The 21,943-nt window shown below is 43.7% G+C and overlaps 1 protein-coding gene across 3 annotated transcripts in view; it reads left to right on the forward strand.

Moving 5' to 3' along the window:
- Positions 1–219: 219 nt before the first annotated feature.
- UBE4B (ubiquitination factor E4B) overlaps positions 220–21,943 on the forward strand; it is a 110,897-nt gene continuing 89,173 nt past the window's right edge. The window contains exons 1-2 of one of the 3 annotated variants that reach the window (XM_032632565.1): positions 259–626; positions 812–958. In XM_032632565.1, the coding sequence (XP_032488456.1) occupies positions 935–958 (24 nt within the window). In that variant the 5' untranslated portion in view covers positions 259–626; positions 812–934. Of the gene's footprint in view, positions 959–21,943 lie in introns of all 3 variants that reach the window. The other 2 variants (XM_032632557.1, XM_032632574.1) reach the window with 2 other exon arrangements.

Here is a 21,943-nt window from a genome sequence, read left to right on the forward strand (position 1 = left end):
GTGCCGTCGCCATGGCAACTCTCCGCCCCGCCCCCCGCGCTCGGCCGGTCCGCCGGCGGTCCCGCTCGCCCCTCCCCCCGCCCCGCGCGGCTGCCGGGGAGAGGGTGGGGCGGAGGCGGGAGGAGACGCAGGAGAGAGGAAATCGGCCGTGCGACGCCCGCGGCCCATTGGCTGCCTTGTCTTGGGGCCAGAAACCCCGCCTGTCTGACGGGGTCACGTGATCCCTTTCAAAGATGGCCGCCCTGTTGTTTTGATGAATAATACTTGGTGGGGCGAGGGGGTAAGAGTAGGGGTGGAGGGGTAGGAGGATTTACTCTTCCAGCCAGAACATCGCGAGTTCGGTCCTCCCCCTCCCCCTTGCCCAGGCTCCGGCGTGGAGGCGGGGCGTGGCCGGCCTGCTTTGGGAGGGGAGGAGCTTCCCTCCTCAGTGCTGGGCTCTGCCTGGGCGGCTCTGGGGTCGCCTTGCCTCGGGGCACCCACTCTGCAGTTGAACACTTCCCGCCAGGGGGAAAGGGTTGGAAGGAGAGCACGATCTGCTGGAGGAAGCGCAGCTGCCGCGCCACCACCACGAAGACACAGTAGGCTCCGGGCACGAGGAGAGCTGGAGACCGAGCTCCCTAGTCTGGGTAACCTGGGAAGCAGAGGGTAAAAAGTGGCGCCTTACGATAACCCTGTAGCAGCAGCAGTGGCGGTCAAAGGAGGCTGCTCGTGGCGTAAGCAGCTGTAGGAGCCTCTGGGGCAATTGGAGTGACCGACGCCAAGGCATTTCACTGCCTCTCGTGTTCTTATTTTTTAACCTCTGACTATGCAGTTCTGAAACCTCCCCCATTCGGGGGACCAGACAGCCCGATAGACACCTTCCACTCTCCTCCCGCCCCGGTCTCAAAGAACAGAAGATCTCTCCTTAACGCCTTTCACCATTAAGAGGAAAGCGATGGAGGAGCTGAGCGCTGATGAGGTGAGGAGGTTGGGGGACACCTTGGGAGATTAGTTGGCAACTCTTTGGCGCTTTGGATAGGGTTGATATTGCGCCAGTGGTGCCTGGCCTTTGGGCAGGAATGGAGATGACATTTTCTAAGAATTAAATGAGTCCCTGAGAGGGTCTCCGGTTGTATTCTCTTGTATTCCTTTGCCTTCTTTTTCCATCCTGAACTCCATTTGCCTCTTTTCGAGTCTTCTTTTAGGGTCTAAAGAAGAGGAGAGCATACTGAGGCTTTAATTCTTTTCTTCAGGGTATTTAAGCAAAAAGGGCTAGATTACATCAAGTTGTGTGTGTGTGTGTGTGTGTGTGTGTGTGTGCGCGCGCGCTCGCGCATGTGCGTGTGCGCGTGCGCGCCTTACTGCAGAGATCTAAAGAATAATTTTGGGAGGAATCATAATGTATAGGTGTATGTTTTTAAAGGATTTGAAATCCCAAGTATGTGTGGCATTTCACTGTATAAGTTAATTAAACATTACATATGTGTTTGGGGGTGGTCTACAGACAGATTCTTTGATATTTAACAAAATATGCATCTTCTCAATAGCTTCGTGAATTACAGTTAAATTCTAGCAATTTAACAGACCACTAATGGCTTCTGGTATACTTCTCTTTCATTATGCCTTTTTCTAGTTTTTGCCCCTTTCAAACTTGTGTTTTGCTGTAACAGACACTGAACAGGAAGCAAATGACTTTGAAAATTCCCCCTATTATCATTTCTGAAAGGAGTCTTACAGATCCCCTTCTTGATGTTTTCAAGATTATTTAATAATAATAAGAAAAAGTGGCATTTAGGGTACAAGGATTTTCCTGTGACTCTGTTGACTTTTCCCTTCTTTTTTTTTTTTACAAATAGGGAGCTTCCCTTTCAGGACCCCTGCTGGCCTCATTCTCTTCCACCTACCATTTCTTCCACAGTTCATGTAAAACTTCTCTACAGTATTGTGAAAGTAGTCATCCATCAGGTTGGTTGTACTGTAAAACTTCCATGCTTCAGTTTTAGCTGCAGAGCACTCAATATATTTACCTAGGGACTAAAATTCTCCAGAGATGAGGCAGGCAAGTGGTGGGTTAAGGGTCACATAGGAAAGGAAACAAATAATTTTGTTGGTTTTGATACCTGGCTTTTTGGAAAGTCAGAATTGCCCATTCTTTGTTACTGACTTTGTTTTCTAAATACATCAGTAGTGTAATCTTAAATTAGAAGAATATTGAACAATTTCTTTCATTCAGGTAGGAACTATCAAGAGATCCTCTTAGAGGCACTTTGTTTTGTGTAGTTTTTTTAAAGTGCACCCCCTTTTTTCTTTAACATTAATGCTAGTGGATCATTTCTCTTAAGGCGGAGAGTTTTTTAGTGAGTTTTTTACCTCCAGAAATTACTTTTTTTCTTGACATTCTTTAAATTGTTCCTGGTTTAGAAGTTTTTACATACTTGAGTTTTCACTAAGAAAACCATTAAAGCATACAGACCAGTTAAAGAGCTGTATAATCTGAACTGTAGCTCTTCACTTTATCCAGTCCTTGAGGAAGGTATTAACTTTTTTTTTTTTTTTTTACCATATATGGAACAAATATAATCATTGTGGAGGAGATAGACATTTTTCAAGGTCAACAAAATATTAAAATAAATGTGAAAAATTAAATTCACTAATATAAGATCAACATAAAATTATGTTCAACAAATTAGTTGGCCTGAACACAAAGGGACAGTTCAATAACTGGTAATTTTACTCTCAGCATAATCTAAAACAAATATTTTATGGGGAAGAAGCTTAAGTTTTTTTTAATCCATTCCTGTAATTCTGGGATTAGGTGAACAGTTCTCAACAGAGACATTTCCAGAACTTTTGCCTTATTGTTACTCTTTTGGTGGAAACTTGTGTCACAGATACGGTAGTTGACATTTATTTGGTTAGAAAATAATACATTTATATTATTGAAAACTCAAACATGTGTCTCAGGGTGTAAACAGTCAAGACATTGATCTTTCAATCTACATTAGGAAATTAGGTATGACAGGGTTTCATATTTTAGCAAAATGAAAATATATGAGAATGTAGTCCATGAAAAATAGAGCCTGCTGTAACCAGGGTAGTAGCTTTAGAAGATTTTACATTATGGGTACTTTTTGGTCCCTCTTATAGATCACCTTGAATTCTTGTACTTTTCTTCTCTTGTGCTTTCTAAGTAGAGTATTTCTTTAACTTCAGTGCTGTTTTTATAGCACATTACAATGAGCCCTTTGCTCTATAGAGCAGATCCATGACTAAGTTTATTCTCTTCAGGAGCCTGCATTTCAAGGCGTCAGTATTTACATTTACATTCATTCTGTACCCTGCTCATGTGTTGTTTTTTTTATACCAAAATGATGCTCTGAGTAGGGCAGGTATTTTAAACAGATTTTCAACTATGGTGATGATGTGTTTTCATCGAAATGATTTTCTTTTTTTTTTTTTGCAAAATCTGTATGACCTAGTTCATCTTCAAGAGGGCTGGCTGGGATTCAGGGTGTGGTCAAGGTTTTAGAAGTTGTCTTCCTTTCCAAATGCAGAATATATGACCTTGGACCTTTTAGCAGTGTTTTTTCAGGGGAAAGGGACCAACATTTATTAGCAGTCTTAGAAACCTGCTCTGTGCCAGGCATTTTACAACCACTGTCTCATTTGATAAAACAGTGCAGTCCAGCAGTTCCTTAAATTTTCCTTGTTTTATAGGTGAAGCAGTTGAGAATTAGGTTAAGTCCATAGTGCCCTGGCTTAGAAGTGACAGAATTGGAATTCAAACCCAGGGTTCCTGATCTAAAAGCTCTTTTTACCGTATTTTAGTGCCCAACAACTGCCAGTAAATTCACCACAGCTTCTATATAAATATCCTACTAACATGCTTGATCTGCATAGTTTTTCTGTAAAAGTGTTGTTTTTTATGAATTCATTCATGATGTGATCAAGTTTCTAGTCTTTTTGGTGCTGACTCTCATCACACCCCTCCAAAATCATTCACTCGGCAAACATTTCTTAAAAAGATGCTGTTGGGGCTTCCCTGGTGGCGCAGTGGTTGAGAGTACGCCTGCCGATGCAGGGGACACGGGTTCGTGCCCCGGTCCGGGAAGATCCCACATGCCGCGGAGCGGCTGGGCCCGTGGGCCACGGCCACTGAGCCTGCGCGTCTGGAGCCTGTGCTCCGCAACGGGAGAGGCCACAACAGTGAGAGGCCCGCATACCGCAAAAAATAAAAATTAAAATTAAAAAAAAAAAAGATGCTGTTGCTTTGTGACCACCTAGAGGGGTGGGATAGGGAGGGTGGGAGGGAGACGCAAGAAGGAGGAGATATGGGGATATATGTATATGTATAGCTGATTCACTGTTATAAAGCAGAAACTAACACACCATTGTAAAGCAATTAAGATCCAATAAAGATGTTAAAAAAAAAAGATGCTGTGCATTTCCAGCAATGTGTTAGGTAGGTTAGGAGAAACACAGTCTTTTTCTTAAAGAAATTATTTAACTGGGGTTAGGGGATGGGTAGAGATAGAGATAGCTAGGAGTCCAGCAATTACAATACAGGGTGCTAAGAGCTGTTGTGGACCTATGCACAAGACAGGAAAAACAAGAAGGGAGCCCTGTTGGCTTAGCGTCTTAGCGAAAACTTTCAAGAAAAAGCGATGCTTATGCGAAGGGCTCTTGAAACCGGCTGTGAAACTGGGGAGCTCAGGAAACCACAAGAAGTAGTGGGACTGGAGACAGGATTTGCCTGAGGGAGTGGCCGCAGGCAGACAGGCACCAGGTCTCCGAGGGTTTTCAGAAATTCCTAGGAGTTTGAACTTTCTCAGTGAGACTGTCAGAAGCCTTTGAGGGATTTTAAGGGATTCGAAAGATAACTGGCAAGGGTGTCAAAGGTGGATAGGAAGAAGGTGGCTGCTGTTGCTATGGGGACCAAGGCAGTGGAGTCTCAAGCAAGGCCTTGGCAGTGGGAACGGAGGAGAGCAGACATCAGAAATATTGAGGATCTAAGTTAACCCACTTCTGATGATAAGTTTGATGTGAAAGAGGTGGACGCAGGGGAAGAAAGAAAAAGATGACTCCTTGGTTTCTAGTTTGGGAGAAGGATGGCTTGGAGGAGAGAGAAGGAATTCCAGACAAGGAGCAGATTTTGGAGAAAGCAGATTTGTTCCTTTGGACCACTGAAAGATGAGCTGACATAGAGGCGCCAGCCCTGGCCTTTCTGCTCTTAACATCTCCATCTCTGACCTTTTCTTTCTTTGTAACAGGCCTCAGGACCTAAGCTCACTTTTCTTCCAGTAGATCATTGCTAACACTCACTTGATAACCAGGATTCTCCTTCCTCAAGCCTGGAAGGAGAGTGGGATGTTGCCTCCCAGGCCCCTTCTCCACTCCTTTTTGTTCATTTTAGCCAAGAAACAGAGAATGGCAATGATAATAGTTGACATTTATGAAGCTCTTAATATGTGCTAAGCACTTAACTTGCTCAGCAAGGTTGGTATTAATAGCCCCGTTTTACAGATTAAAAAGTTGAGGCTGATAGAAATTAACTTGCCAAAAGGTGGATAACGAGGAAGTGGTAGAACCTGGATTCTAATCCAGAGTCTGATCCCAGAGTTCTTAATCCCTTTGCTAAACTACCTCCAAAGTAGGGATAATCTCAGCCAGATGTAATGGTTACGGCATTTTTATTGTCCCTCTTGAGATGAGAAGTGGAAGCCCTCGTTATTGCTAAGAGTGGAGCTTATCAAATAGCCCTCTACTCTTTTAGGGGAAAAAGACAGGAAGACTTCTGACAACAGGTCCTCGGGTCTTCAGGCCTGTGCTTGGCACAGAATGCATTTTCTCAGAAGGTACTTGTGGTGTGTCCAGGTGGAGAGAGCTTCCTGTAGCAGCTCATTCAGTGATACTTGCTGTTTACTTGCTGCATGTCAGACACCACACGAGCCTTGCTTGCACGGAGCTCCTTTCTAGTGGGAGGAGACGTGATAAACAGATACATGCACATAAGATTTGTCATTTGGTGACAGTGCCACAGAGAAAAATAAAATAGGCTGTAAAGGGATGGAGAGCGATGCGAGGAGTGTGTGCAGTTTTAGGAGGTGACTTTCAATCAACTCTGAGGTGCCCCGCCCTTTTTGCTTCACATTTTCACATCTTTGAAATTGGGATGCTTCTTGGTGTAATCACGGTTGGCCACGTGGTAGTTGTCATTTCCTGTTTATGTGTACACCTGGTTATGCCTGTTCATGTTGTTGTACGTTCAATTAAATGCTGTGCGTGAGAAATGTAGTTGCTATTTTAAATGCCTCCCCCCAGATGACACATTGATTAGCAGTGGAAGCGTATGTTACTTTGTATGCAGAGAGAAATGGAAATAGCAGCCGGGTCTCGATTTGATATTAGTAAAGAAAACAAAGAAAATGTAGGTGAAAGAATGACCACAGTTTCATATTTTATTGCAAAGCAACAACCAAGTGCATTAGGGAGCCGTAGAAAGGCAGAAATCCACAAGTCTCTGAAGCTGTGTCACATTTTGAAATTGAAGATACAGTTAGGAGGACTGCCTTCCAGGCAATGCAGTTGAAGGTCAGAGATGCTCCACCTTCTCAGAAAGAAATTTCAAAGCAATGAGAGGCTGGTGTAACTGATGACTACTCTGGCCTGGTCTGTTGTTAAGGTATTTTGTTGTGGTTTAATGGACAGTCGTTTTTTGTCTTGGTGGTGCAAAAAACAACGGTGCGGTTTACAGTCAGTGACATTTTGTATTTGATGACATATGGCATATGCCCAGCTTTGTTTTAGATCATGAGGATATATGAATGAACAATACGGGCAGAAATCCTTGCGTGCGTGGGGCTTGCATTCTGAATTATGGTTTTTTTTTAAATTTATTAATTAATTAGTTTATTTGGCTGCGCCGGGTCTTAGTTGTGGCATGTGGGATCTAGTTTCCTGACCAGGGATCGAACCCGGGCCCCCTGCATTGGGAGCGTGGAGTCTTAACCACTGGACCACCAGGGAAGTCCCTGATTTATGTTTTAAAAGAATCACTGTGGCTGCTGTGAAGAGAATAGATAGAGAGGGAAAGAGTGAAAATGGAGAGAAAGGTTAGGAGGCCAGTGCAGGAGTCCCAGGACCAGGGTTTGTAGTGGAGAAGGTGAGAAAAGGTCAGATGGTCAGATATTTTGTGGGTAGAGCCAATAGGATTGGGTGATGGGATGGATGTGGAGTGGAGTCAAGAATGGCCATCTGAGCTGGGATGTCATCGAGTGGACCGTTGTAACAGTTGAAATAGCACGACACGAAATAGCAGCTGCTTAAACCAGATAGATGTTTATTTCTCTCTAAATAGAAGTCTGGGTGGGAGGCTGGGGCTGCTGTGGCAGCTTCGCGCTCATTAGGGGCCCAGGCGCCTTCTGTCCTGTTGTACCAACTCTCCTAATGTATGGCATCCATCTTTTGGTCCACGTCTGTCTGCACTGTAGCCAGAGGGACGAGAGGAGAGGGGAAGGAGAAGTCATGCTCCTCGTTAATGGCACAGCTTGGAAGTTGCACAGATCACTCACTTCTGCTCACCTCCCATTGGCCAGAATCTAAGTCACGTGGCCACGGCTCCTGGCTGGGAAGCTGAGAACTGCAGTTCTTACTGGGTAGCTGTATGCTCATCTAAAAGCTCTCTCACGTTAGAAGGGGAGTACAGTCAAGGCTGTTCTGTTCAAACCCTTCTTCTGAAACCTAAAACACACGCTCCGCTTTCCTAAAGAGGCAACCTTCAGTTGAGTCCAGAATCTCTGGGTGATATACCATCCAGGAACCTTTAGATTAAAATGCAAGTTATCAGCTGCTTTTCCCTCCCCGCGCCCCCGCCCCACCATGTGCTGTGGTGGAGTAGGATAGAATCATGGAAATAACTACCATTTTGAAAAGGGAAGAATGGGGAGTACAGATCCCTCACTGGTCCACAGCCATTGTCAGCTCCTGCCAGGCTGTGGTAGGGGGTCTCCCTGCCTGGGCAGTGGTGGGAGTTCCTGAATCAGTCCTTTGGGGCCAGGTCATTGGAGAATATCCCCTTCCTGGGGCTGAACAGTGTCTCCAGCTTGTTTCTTTCAGGAGCCTGAAGGAGTTGGCTTTTTCAACCCTACTTGATCCCCAAATTACCAGACTCTGAGCAAACTTAGACTAGACTGTGGACGTGCCTTAGGCAGACCTGTTTTCCCTTTTATCTCTGCAGGCAAATCGGCAAACTGCAGCTTGAGTCTGTCTCATTCTTGCGGAACTGCTTGCTTAAAGTGGCAAGAGGCCAATAGGCACCCAAATTCCGAATTGTTCAACCAGTTCCCCTAGAATTGTAGGCCGTGTAGGCATGCAGGCTATTTTCTGAGGTGTCACAGGTTTTACCAAACGTTTTATTGTGACCTAACAAGGTTACCAGCCTTCCATCCTGCAATATCTGTGCCCATGCTGAGCCCTAAGCCACTGCCACGTATTTATATTCTGTTTAGGTTGATTACTTCCAGGTTTCAAATTCTATATATTAGTTAAGGTATTGGTTTGATTGCTGCAGCAGGGAGATCCAAAATAATAATGGTTTAAATAAGATAGAAGCTTATATTTCTTTTAAGTAAAAATCTGGGTAGGTGGTTGAGAGCCGGTTTAGTAATTCCATGATCACTAGGGAGCCAGTTCTCTTTAGTGCTGTGTTATCCTCTGTATGAGGCATCTAGCTTGTAGTCCAAGATGGCTGCTCCAGTGCCTATATGCACATCTGCATTCCAGTCCTCAGGGACCAAAGGGGAGGACATGTTCCTGTCTGTCAAGGGCATGATCAGAGATGTCACACATCATTGCTTACATCTCCTTGGCCAGAACGTAGTCACGTGGCCATAACCAAATGCAAGGGTGGCTGAATGTATAGGAGGAGGAAGCAACTAGCTCTCTCTACCACAGTGATGCCAAGAGTTTTAGCCTTCACAGTTTGAAAAATGGAGTTGTTCTGTACTGAGGTGGGGAACACTGAAAGAGGAGATTAGAGGGAGAAATTAAGCTATCTGTTTTGATCATATTCTTGTTATATTGTTTATTATTTGTCCACTTGGAGATGTTAAGTAGGTTGTTGGATGTATGTTGGGCTTGCAGTTCAGGAAGAAGGCTGGGGTTGGGGATACCAATCAGGACGTTGTCAGTATATTTAAAATCATGAGAATGGACAGATGACCTAGGGAGTGAGCCTAGATAGAAGAGTGGAAGTCAGAGGACTGATCCTTGAGCCTCTCCAGCATTTAGAGATGGGAAGGAAAGAGGACCCAGATGGCTTCGCTGGTGGTGCAGTGGTTAAGAATCCACTTGCCAATGCAGGGGACACGGGTTTGAGCCCTGGTCCGGGAAGATCCCACATGCCGCGGAGCAGCTAAGCCCGTGCGCCACAACTACTGAGCCTGTGTGCCTAGAGCCCGTGCTCTGCAACAAGAGAAGCCACCCCGATGAGAAGCCCCTGCTCGCCATAACTAGAGAAAGCCCGGGCGCAGCAACAAAGACCCAACACAGCCAAAAATAAAATAAATAAGAATAAATTAATTAATAAAGAGAAAAAAAAGAGGATCCAGAAAAGAACTGACAAGGGATAGCCACTGAGATAGAAGGAAAGACAAGAGAGCCTGGAGTTCTGGTGTCCAGGAGAAGAAAGTGTTTCATGACGGAGGGCAGTGTTCAGCTCTGTTGAATGCCAGTAAAGTAAATTAAAGGAAGACCAAGACTCAACGATGGGATTTGGCAACGTGGAGGTCATTAGTGACCTTGACAAGACCAATTTCATTGCTGAATAGGTTCAAGACAGAATAAGACAGAACGGGATGGGAGAGTACATAGCTCAGAGTGAGGTATCAGCTCCAGGGGTATACTGGGGAGCCATCCATACACTGTGAAGCCATGGGTTTAAAAAGTGGGAAGAAGATATTTGGTGAACATATCTATCTATCTATTTATTTATTTATTTATGGCTGCGTTGGGGCTTTGTTGCTGCGTGCGGGCTTTCTCTAGTTGCGGCGAGCGGGGGCTATTCTTCGTTGCAGTGCGCGGGCTTCTCATTGCAGTGGCTTCTCTTGTTGCGGAGCACGGGCTTTAGGCGTGTGGGCTCAGTAGTTGTGTCTCACAGGCTCTAGAGCGCAGGCTCAGTAGTTGTGGCACACGGGCTTAGTTGCTCCACGGCATGTGGGATCTTCCCGGACCAGGGGCTTGAACCTGTGTCTCCCGCATTGGCAGGCGGATTCTTAACCACTGTGCCACTAGGGAAGTCCCAGAACATACCCTTTTAAATTTTATCTTTTACCGTTTTCTATTATGATCACTAATTCCTTTATTCATTCAATAAATATTTACTCTTTACTCTGTTCCTCTCTTTCCCGAGGTAGGAAGTAAAGGTGTGGAGGTAGATTTGTATATTATTCCTAGCAGGGTGTTTGGGGCCTGAAGAGTTCCAAATGTAAATTTTGAACCATAATCTGGGCACACTGAATCATACTACAGTTAATCTTTAAAACATTTAAGAAAGAGTGGCAAATAGGTATATGATAAAGTATTAATTTTGTTTGTGTAGTTTCAGCAAATATGTGTGGGATGTTTACTCTCTGCTGGGTATTGAGGGGTACATGTGTGGAGATACCGTCTCAAATATGAGTGAGACCTGGTCTTCACCTTCAGGGAGCTCGTAGTGCAATGGGGAGACAGGAACACAGCCAACTCCAAGTAGAGTTCAAGGGCTGAAATAGATACTTAAGGAGTACAGTTGATGGAGCAGTGAATCCTGACTGGGGAAATCTGGGAAGGGCTCTGGGAGGATTTGAGTTAGTCTGTAAAGATGATCAGAATTTTTGACATTTAGAAAAATCTGTGGTGAGGATAAATGTTTCAGTTATTTCTTACTCTGGGCAAACTCTGTTACATTCACTCTTTGAAATTGATTGTAAAATTTTTAGAAGCACTGAAGAAGCATTGGAGATGGTGAAAAAATCTCTGATATTGGTGGGTGTTTTGGGGTCTGAAAGGTTTTGCCATGTGATTATCGAGCACAGCCAACTGTGTAACCCCAAACGCTCCTAAACCAGTAAGTGAGCAGAAGCTGGAGGAGGAGGAGTTGAGGAGAAATAGGAAGAACAGAAAAGGTGTTTCATTAAAATCACTTCTCCTATCCTGATATTAATCACACTGGTTGGAATTGTCTGTTTGGCGTATCTCCTGCTGCAGCATAAGCCCTGATTATTCTTGTTTTCACTGTTTTTTAGCCATCTCTTAGCACGGGGCTTGACACAGGGTGCCCCACGGTAAATAGTGGCTGAGTTCACGAATTGACTACAAGGTGTCTTTCCGTGACTCCCGGTTCTTGTGCTGCAATCGTTTTTTGTTTTGTTTTTGCTGTTACTATGTAAAATTACATTAGTTAGGTTAAGGTAGGCACTGGAAAGAAACCTTATTGTCAGAGCTGTAATTCAGAGTCAGATGTACCTGGGTTTTAGGTGGACCAACCAATTGGATGACCCGGGGCAAAGTACTTTCTGAGCCTCAGTTTCCTCACTTGTAAAATGGGGGTCTGCATACCTATCCGTGGCATTGTTCTTCATATTAATTGCAGTGATACATAAAGTGCTGAGTGCAGTGCCCTGGCAGAGCATGTAGGGACATATTAGCTCTCATATGTCCCTTCCTGGGACAAATTATCTCTCTTTTCCAGAGTAAGATTAAGTTGTACATGGTAAGAATTTTAGTTGGTGCTCAAATAGCACCTACCGAGCCCTTTGCCCATAACAATGCGGAGAGCGTAAAAGGAGGTCTCTTACTTGTTAAGGTAGCAAATAGGCTGAGGCTTGTGTGAAAGGTTGGGTTGGAATCCTCTCCCCCAGCCCCTTAAGCTTCCTAAAGTCTCTTATCACCCAGCTGCCATCTTTTTTTTTTTTTTTTTTTCACCCAGCTGCCATCTTTTGTGTGAAGCCGCAGTGTTATCACTTGGCACACCTCCTCTTCCTTGTTCCTAAAATCTGGAGTGATCTTGTTCCTACTAAGGGGGTGAAGGAAGAGCGAGGAAGTTTGAAAGGAAGGGAACTGTGCAGACAGGAGAAACACGCTGCATATCAGGACCAAAACCCAAAACACGAGGTGATTCAGTCTGCTCAAGTCAGATGACGTGTTTTGTCTTCTGAAGGGACTGTCCCCTCCTGCAGGGCTGGAGAAGGGGAATCTCTGAATGGGATGACGCTGTGCGAACTGCTTACCAGCTGCCGTATCTTTAGCATCATTTGAAAACAGTAGTCAGGCTGGGCAAAGAGGTCTCTTTTGGGTCCTAGTATTGAGAATATCTGGCCTTGACTTAATTAACTTTCTAATTAAACATTGTGAAATGTATTCAGTGCACATTGTTTCTTTGCTCCCTGTCAGTGTTTGGTATAGATTCTAGATGTGTAATACTGTCATGGTAATTAGTTAAATTTTCTGCCTAGATGCGATGGCCCTTTGCTTTTATGGGTCTTTTTGGGAGCTGAACTCCTTGGATTTCCAAACAAATCATCATGCACATCTGTCATCTGCCAGACACTCTTCTAGGGTCATATTAGGTCAGGGTCTTTGGTCAGACCTCTGTCTATACTTGTCACCAGGGCTGGCTTCGCGGACATGTGACCTGCAGTCAGAAGTGCCCCACACTTGGTTGAATGCTCTGCTGTTGCTGTCTTGAAATTTTTAATACATTTGAGCAAGAGGCCCTGCATTTTTATTAGGCCCCAGGCCCCACAAATCCTGTAGCTGGTCCTGGTTTGTCACTGACTTTCTCTGTACAGGTGGGTATATGTCTGGGGAGCGTTTGGTTAGAACCAAGCTTATAGAAAACCGTATGAAAGCTCATCAAAGACCGATGTTCAGGTTTTAATGGAAAAAATATTGATATATGTCTGACTCTAATGCCATGTCATTAAGAGAATTTCTTGAAATTTTTAACAAGTTTCTACTTATACACAGTATTGAATCTTTGGATAACTCATTAAACTTCATCAAATAGATTCACTTTTTTTTTTAATCAATATTTTTACATAGAGGCATTTACTTCCATATTATCGTTTTCATGTTGCATATCTTATTTCTCCAATCTCAATGAAACCTCTTTTGTATTTTATCAAATACATTGGTCATATTTTTTTAGTATAAACACTTTTTTTCATGAATTATGGATTGTTGTATTTAAAAACTATAATTCGTGTTTTAAAATTAAAACAATTTTTGATTAAAAAGTGTTATCCAACAGCTAGTTTTCTGTATTATTAGTGCTTATCTGTAAATACTTCTTTGTGCTGGCCAATCAGGTATTATGATTGACCCAAAATAATCATATACAGCTTTCTCATTTTCAAAAATAATAAAGTACATTTAAGGTTAGAGATGGAAAAATTCTGTATGTATGAATGCCCTGGTGGGAAAAACTTATTTCTGAGAGGGAAATGAAAATTGGTGGAAAATTTAAAAATATCTAGCAACCTTTATAATCTACTGAGTAGAACTTTTTATGTGTGATTTAATTTACCCATAAAATTATCCTGTTTAGGCTATTGAGGGATATGAATATTTAGAAAAAAACAGGTAGTAAAGTTTTTTTTTTTTTTTTTTTGGCTACGCCATGCGCATGCGGGATTTTAGTTGCCCAGCCAGGGATCGAACCTGTGTCCCCTGAAGTGGAAGTGCGGAGTCTTAACCACTGGACCGCCAGGGAAGTCCCTTTTATTTTTTTAAAATTAATTAAAAAAAATTTTGAGGCAAGATGAAGGAAAAATTTTAAATGCTAAAAAGCAATAGCAAAACCCTTTTACCTTACTGTGTATAGATCTGCCAGAGGAATTTACACTTTGGTTTCAGCAATAATTATTTTGTGGGCCAGTTAAAAAATGTTAACATTCAATCTACACAGAGAAAAAAATGTATAGCCCCTTTGAGCTTTGAACATCAGTTATGTAGAGTAGATGTTTAGAGTGTCATTTATGACATTTTTGTTTTAGGATGCTACCGTATGACAGCATATATATATTTATGTTTGATGAACATTAATTAATTAATTAGCTTTCCACTTTTATGTTAGTTAACCTTTTAGTTATGATAAATACAGACCAGGCATCATTTCCGTGGAGTTTCATCACAGGAGTGCCCAATTTTTTTTTCCTTCAAGGCCATCTTGGGGCAGATGGGTTGGTCATCTGCAGGGGCTTTTGTGTGTTTGTTCTTTTTTACTTTGTATAAATGTCCTCACACTCGAATAGTTTGGTGATTTCTGGTCTAGGGAAATGCGGATAAAGCAGTCTTTTGCCTTGAGATGTTATGATTAGAATGGCTTGTGAGTGGGAGAATTTTAGTGGATGCCAAGTGGAAAATATGCTTGTGAAAGTGTCCCATTAGACACCTCTTAGTCTTTTTTTTTGGTAATTTTTTAAAAATTAAATTTGTTTATTTAATTTTGGCTGCATTGGGTCTTCGTTGCTGTGTACGGGCTTTCTCTAGTTGTGGCAAGCGGGGGCTACTCTTTGTTGCGGTGCGCGGGCTTCTCATTGTGGTGGCTTCTCTTGTTGCGGAGCACGGACTTTTTGGAAGTCCCTCCTTGTCTTTCTTGATGTTAATGTGGACAGGTAACAAAGCACATTGACCCGTACCGGAACGAGATGTTTATATGAAAGTATTGCCATTTCTGTTTTTAAAAAGGGCTGAGTGGCATTTGGGATGATGCTTAACCTGTAGGAGGAACTTAAACATTAATGATCCATGTTAGGAAGGAAACCTTTATTCATATCAAGAATATGATGGGGCTTCCCTGGTGGCGCAGTGGTTGAGAGTCCACCTGCCGATGCAGGGGACACGGGTTCGTGCCCCGGCCCGGGAGGATCCCACATGCCGCGGAGCGGCTGGGCCCGTGAGCCATGGCCGCTGAGCCTGCGCGTCCGGAGCCTGTGCTCCGCAACGGGAGAGGCCACAGCAGTGAGAGGCCCGCATACCGCAAAAAAAAAAAAAAAGAATATGATGGACAGGAAGTGGCCAGAAGTCAGTGTTTTCTCCCTCTGAAAGAGCCCGCTTTCCCCAGCCCTGCTATATAGATCTGCTAGAATATTGGCGTTGGAGTGTTCAGAGTTGGTGTGAATGTAGAACTTTGGTAGAGATTAGAGAAAACGCATGAACCCTGCCCCAGAAGAATTTACACTTTTGTTTCAGCAATAATTATTTTGTGAGTCAATTTAAAAACTCTTTCCACATAGCTGGGCTTCAGGAAATTCTTTAAAATGTTTAATACTGCCTGTTTCACTCGGTCATTCTTAAGTGACCAGGAACCATTCTGTGAGAGAGTGTCAGAAGTAGCTGCTACTTGGTCTGTAGGCTCTTCTCGTCTATTTAAGGGCCACCAGGGAAGCCCTGTAAGAATCATTTTTTAAAAGTCAGATCGAGTTAAAATGATCCTACCCTCAGGCTGTTTCTCTGCTCTATAATGTTAAGCTCTTGATTCTAGTGGTTTCTCCTAGTTTCACAGTCAGCTAATAGATCCGATGTTTTTCACAGATCTGATGTAGCTGTGCTGTTTATTCATACCGTTTGGGTGAAACAGAGCCCTGAGCCAAAGGAAAACAGCATCTGAGCCTAAAAGGGAGGTGGGCAGAACAAAAGGATGGGGGAAACTTGGAGGCTGAAGCTACAAAAAAAACAATGTTTACTGTGTGTCGGGTGGGCGCTTGGTTTGTTCAGCAGATATCTACCGAGTGCTCTCTGCTGTAGGCATTGCCGTCGTTGCTTGGGCTGTGGCGGTGAGCACGGTAGGCCAGGTCCCTGCTCTCCTTGTGCGGCGCCGCGGGGAGGTAGGCCATACGCCCATAAAGAGAGACCAGCCCAGGTAATGTGTTGCGTTACCTTTATCTCTGATAACTGTCTTGCAAGATGAGTGATATTTATATCATCACCTGCTTCCAAATGGGGAAACCAAGACCCAGAGAGGTAACACAGCTGGAAATGGGTACAGCTGGGATTTTGACCCAGAGCTGGCCCCAGGAGAGCTCGTCCGTCCCGTTGAAGGCTGTGAAGAGGGCACCTGGCGCAGCAATCGCTCACCCACTGTGCTCGGTCTCTTGTTTTACTTCCTCTTTTCTTTCCCCCTTGTTTTACTTTCAAGCGGAATGCTTTTTTAAAAAAATTGCTCTAATATCAAATGTTGATGAAGAGTCTAGAATAAGTATTGTTATAAGCCGTTTATTATTTTAATTCGAAGTAATACTGTTAACTAATATTTTCAGTGTTACAGGGTGACTCAAGAAAGTACTTTGGATAATCAGGCAGCTTATGCCTTTGGTTCTTAGCCCTCTCCCTCTGGCAGAACGTGCTTAGGCACATACCTAACACATACCCAGGGTTCTCCATGCTATTGATCAGATGCAGAAAATATTGACATCAGTCATTTTTGTTGGACTTTATAAAACTCCATGTAATGACAGACCCTGTAATCACTGCCTGGCATTGGAGAATTGCTAAGGGTCAAACCTTTTTTCTCCCTGAGACAAAACAGTTTATAGTCTCTTTTCTAATGACAATAAAATCATTTCTTTGTTGTGAGCCAGACTGTGGGGGTGGTGGTTAGACTAGTTATGTAGGTGTGAGTGTCCTATGGTAAAGCAGCCAGGGTAGTAGAGTTCAAAAGACAGTTAGTTTGAAAATTGTGTATTTTGCCAGCGACTGCTGGAACTTGGCCTCTGTAAGAATTTTGTACTTTATTTTTGAGAGATTTACTCAACTAGAAAAGTACTCATGGAGGAAGTCGGATAACTTACCTTGTCTGCATTCCTTTCGCAGGGAAGGGAAGGGGAGCCTGGCAGGCAACTGAGTGGATGTGGGTAAAGACAGGCGCTGGAGTAGAGGGGGCACCGGCCCGGGGATGCTGAATGCAGGACAGCGAGACAGATAGCAAGTGACCACGAAATGGTCGTGTCCAAACCAGGACTCTTCCGAGAGTGGAAGGGGCTCTGTTAAAATTAGACAGGAGCACCTGGAGTGCACTGCTGGGATCCATGGTCCCCCTGCTGTGTGTGACACGTTTGGGCTGGGGAGGAGTGTTTGGGAAAAGCACTGATGCTTTAAGGTTTTAATCTGGAAGTCAGTCGTGAACGTGGTCGTCATATCCTTTGGAGAGGAAATGCAGTAGAGAAAGCAGGCTTCTTGTAGCTTTGAGTAAACATTGATTGAGTTGGGTGGGTAATCTGGAAAGAGAAGCAGAAAATGGTTGGAAGACAGATTGCAGAGGTGACATGACTGGTCTACTGTTGTCTCTCTCTGCTGTGCTTTGTGTGTCCTGTGGCAGGTTTCAGCTGATAGGAGGGCTTGGTCCTTTATTTGGAGTATGGGATCTGGGCTCACTGAGCTGTTAAATTCATGTGTTACAACTTGCGGTGCACAGTCACAGGAATGCGACCAGCTGTCTGTTCCTTTCTTCTGATACCTCCCTTTTATGACTTGCCGTTAAAGGAAGGGTAGAGAACTGCAGATTCTACAATTAAATGTCCTTTAGGTTCATTGTGTTATGAGGCAAAAATAAAAATAGGAAACAGAAGGTGGAAGCAAAATCTTTGTTCAGAATCTCACCATCCAGGGATACCTGTAGTTTACCTTTTGGTGTATATACTTTCTTCCACTATTCCACTATTTTTTCTAGGTTAGGTATTTTCCCCCCACAACTAAACCTTCTAACATATTTTTTTTTGTCCCTCTAGAGTCATAGATTTTTGGAAATTGATTTTAGAAATTGTTCTAACCTACCCTCTTCGTTTGAAATTATTTTTTTCTGATTATAAATTCAGTAGTATAGATTCACGGAATTCTGCATGATTCATTGTCGAAGACTTCCATAATCAGGAATAAAGGGAAAAGCAAGAATTACCTGTAAACCTGTTATCCAGAGAGAACCATTGTTAATTTGGCGGGGGGATTGCCTTCCCGGATTTTCTCAGTGTGTATATACTTCGCATACTCTGCTGTTTCCTACCTTTGTACCTCTGCTCTATCTAGCGTCCTCCCTCTTGAACATTACAAGTTTTGATTAATAAAATGTCCAGTTCACTCTGGTTTGAAAAACAAGATGCCACCTCTAGTCCTGCATTCCCCTCTTGCTGTCACTTGATCCCTTGGCTCTACTTTCACAGACTAGGCTCTTACAAGGGTAGATCTCTTATCCCCACTCATTTTTCAGTCCCCCTTCCTTTCCTGTGCTTTTTGGGGAGGCTTTTTCCTTCATCTTTCCACTTAGATTGCTCTTGCTAAGACCACCTGATTGACAAATCCCTTGGCACTTTTCAGAATGTGTTATTTAACCTCTCTTTGGATTTTGACCATGGTGACCACTTCTTCTTTTCAAAGTCTCTTCCTTTGGATATCATGGGGATACAGCTTTTCTTGACTTCTTTCTTTCTTTTCTGTCTCCATCACAGACTGCTCTTTCCTGTATACCTTAAATGATGATGTTTCTCAGGATTCTACTCTCGAATCCCTTCATTCCCTGCCTTCAAGGAATATCTGTTGAATGAGTGAATGCATGTGCGAATGAATACCCTTTTACTGGACCTTCACTTATTTATTCTCCAGGTACTTATTTAGTGCTCCTGTGGTCCATGCTCGATTCTGCAGTCCTCAGGAGATGGATGTGAACTAGATAGCAAATTTCTGCTCTTGGTACCTAGAGTTATCTGCCATGTAAGTGTTGGTACTGATGACTTGCAAGTTCGTATCTCCTGCCTGCGATCTGGACCCAAATCTCCAGCCGCCCCAGCCTGGCAGACAGTGAGGGTGCGTGTCTTCTCAGCAGCTATACTTCTACACACGGCTCAGCTTTGGGGTATCACTGGAGGGCCACTAAGACTTGCTTCAGCTCAGTGCTCACTAGGAGTTCTGTTCAGGGTACATGTTTATGGGGGATCGAGTGAAGGATATGCAGCCCATTCATCCCCTGAGGAAGTGCTTTTTAATCTGTTCTGAGTCGGGGACCTCTTTACAAATCTTATGAAAACTGGAGACCCTCAGATTTTGAATCCGTGCCCTTAGTACTCTGAAGTCTGTCCTAAAATCAAGCCAGGCCACAGAGGTGGGGCAAGGCCCTCCTTCCTCATTCGGGCCACTCTAAACTGGATTGCTTCCTCTGAGTCACATTTTGGCATTAGCATCTGCCGATATGAATATGTGATATGTGTTGACACTCACATACTGTGTTGGTAAACTACATGCATAATGTGTACTCATCTCCCTTCTGGCTTTATCTGATTTTTTCTGTCATCGTCTTATTTCTGTCCTAGTTTCCTTATCTATCAATGTTTGATTTTAACTTAAGTTAAATTAAAAATGTATTTTATGTGGTTTTTTTGTTAATCATTTTCGATCCTTGTTAGAACAAGGAAATGATAACCATAAATAAAACAAATGTCAGCTGCCTATAGGGCATTTCTGTTTAGATATTCTTACAGGCATCTCATACCCAGTAGTCTAATCATGACTCATCTTCTCTTTATAAAAACCCCTCCCTCTGTATTCTCAGTTTTAGGAATTTTACCATCCACTTAGGTATCCTGGCCCGAAACCTAGACTCTCCACCCTTCCTCACATCTCACTTCCAAAATAATGACCGAGTTCTGTTGATTATACACACTAAATATCCCTGGAACTGTCGCTTGCGGCGTCCCCCTTGCCCAGGCTTGCTTTGTCCTGCCTTAGTCCATTCTCCACATGGTAACTAGAGTGATGTGTTTTAAAAGATAAATCTGACCTGGTCACTCCTTCAAAATCTCTTCCTTGCCGTCATGAAAAAGTTCAGCCTTAGGATGGTATTCAGAGCTCACCATGGGCTTGCCCCAGCCTGTCTTTCCTGCCTTGTGTCTTGCTTTGGCCATTCACACGCATCTTTAACAAGCAGCCCAGAATTCCCTAAACACTGTGTGTTCTCACAAAGCCTCCCCACCATTGCCAGTGTCCCTTTGCTTGCCGAGTCCTACCTGTCCTGAGGAAGGAACTCTAGTCAGGTAACGTGCACAGCGTGTTATGTTGTAGAATTTGTATGTTGCTTGACTTTCAAGATTACTCTTTGGGCTGATGCAGAAATGACTTACTATAGTTAGCGAAAGTGATTGTGAGTCCTGAAAACCTAATAGTGAAAAAAGCCAGGTGTTATTCTGTGCACAAACTATTGATCATGTCTTTGGGGAATCGAGTATTTATAAACATGTACACAGTAAGTAATACAGCAGCTTATCCAGCTTAAGCAAAAATAGGATTTATTTTAAGGCTACAGGGGTCCTCCTTCTGAGCCCAGGGACAGAAAGATATCTGGGTCACGGGAAGCAACTGGAACCTGGAATCGGAACGCTGCCAGGGCTTCCTTTGTCTTGGGTTTGTGCTTCATTGTAATCGCCCCTTGTACACACTGTGCATTACCTTCCCTGTGTCTCACTGTCTCATACTCATGGGCAACCCTGGCTGCTCCAACTTCATGCCTACTGTGTACAGCTGAACACGGCTAGAGAAAAGCCAAGCCGGGTGGGCTGGTAGGTGTAATTTTTCTCTCAAGTTTTTATTCTGAAAATGTTCAAATCTGCAGAAAGATTGATCGAGTCACCTGGATGGATTCATCGTGTGTTAGCGTTGCCTTGTTCCGTATTCACGTGGTATGTAAGTGTGTGTGTGTGCATGTAAACATACACACGTAAACATACATGTTGGTTTTGACTGAACTGTTTGAAAGTACAGAGAACCATAAAGCAGAGATGGGGGACAGGAGGTGGCCAGGGAAGGCCTCACGAAGAAGGTAGCATTTGAGCAAAGACCTGAGGAGGGGATGCTGGGAGGATCCCCTTAGAGAGGAGTGTGCTAGGGAGAAAGAGGCGGCAGTACAGGAAGTGACCCCTAACACCTGGACAGTGCGTGTGCTGAAGGAAAAAGAGCCTCTGCTTCACTAGACTGTTTTATTGTCCAGATATTCCCTGCCCCTTCCTGGCGGAAGGTGTTATGTTTCTCAGCCCCACTGGCTGCAGGTGTGGCCATGTGACTTGTTTTGGCCAATGAGATGTGAGCAGAAACGAATAGGTCCCTTCTGGGCGGGTACCCAGTGAGCACGCTCCTCTCCCTTTGCCTTGACAAGTGGGAGTGTTCCCTGTAGAGGCTACTTTGTCATCCTGGGTCCTTGGAGTGAGGACGATTTGGAGCAGAACAGCCCTTGCATCTGAATGTTTTCAGATTTTATAGACATAGTAGGAGATAATAATAGTTTCATTCTCTTCATCAGAAATTGTGTGAAAGGAGAAGGAAGATGGGCAAAAATAGAAATTTATTATGTATCATTGCCATTTTCATTTGCACTAATACCTATTGTAATGTAAGTATACCCAAATGGAATCACAGTGTGTGCCCTTTTGCAACCTGCTTTTTCAATTCAATTAAAAAAATACTGTGGTAAAATACATATAACAAAAATATACCTTCTTTTAAGAGCAGGAGATATCTGAATAGGAAACACATTGTTTTCTTTAAAAGATATGGCATGACTGGGCTTCCTTGGTGGCGCAGTGGTTGAGAGTCCGCCTGCCCATGCAGGGGACACGGGTTTGTGCCCCGGTCCGGGAGGATCCCACATGCCACGGAGCGGCTGGGCCCGTGAGCCATGGCCGCTGAGCCTGCGCGTCCAGAGCCTGTGCTCCGCAACGGGAGAGGCCACAACAGTGAGAGGCCCGCGTACCGCAAAAAAAAAACAAATATATATATATATATGGCATGACTAAGCTCTGTATGTATGTATTATATATGTATGTGTGTATGTGTAACCTCCCTATGAAGTGATAATGGATGCACCAGACATCCATTATCAAAGGAGAAGAGTTGCACTCTTCTCCTTTGTGTCTTTTCTACTCTCATTATATCTTGTACAGACCTTATT

This window comes from Phocoena sinus, chromosome 1 (assembly GCF_008692025.1).
Source record: "Phocoena sinus isolate mPhoSin1 chromosome 1, mPhoSin1.pri, whole genome shotgun sequence".
NCBI lineage: Eukaryota > Metazoa > Chordata > Mammalia > Artiodactyla > Phocoenidae > Phocoena > Phocoena sinus.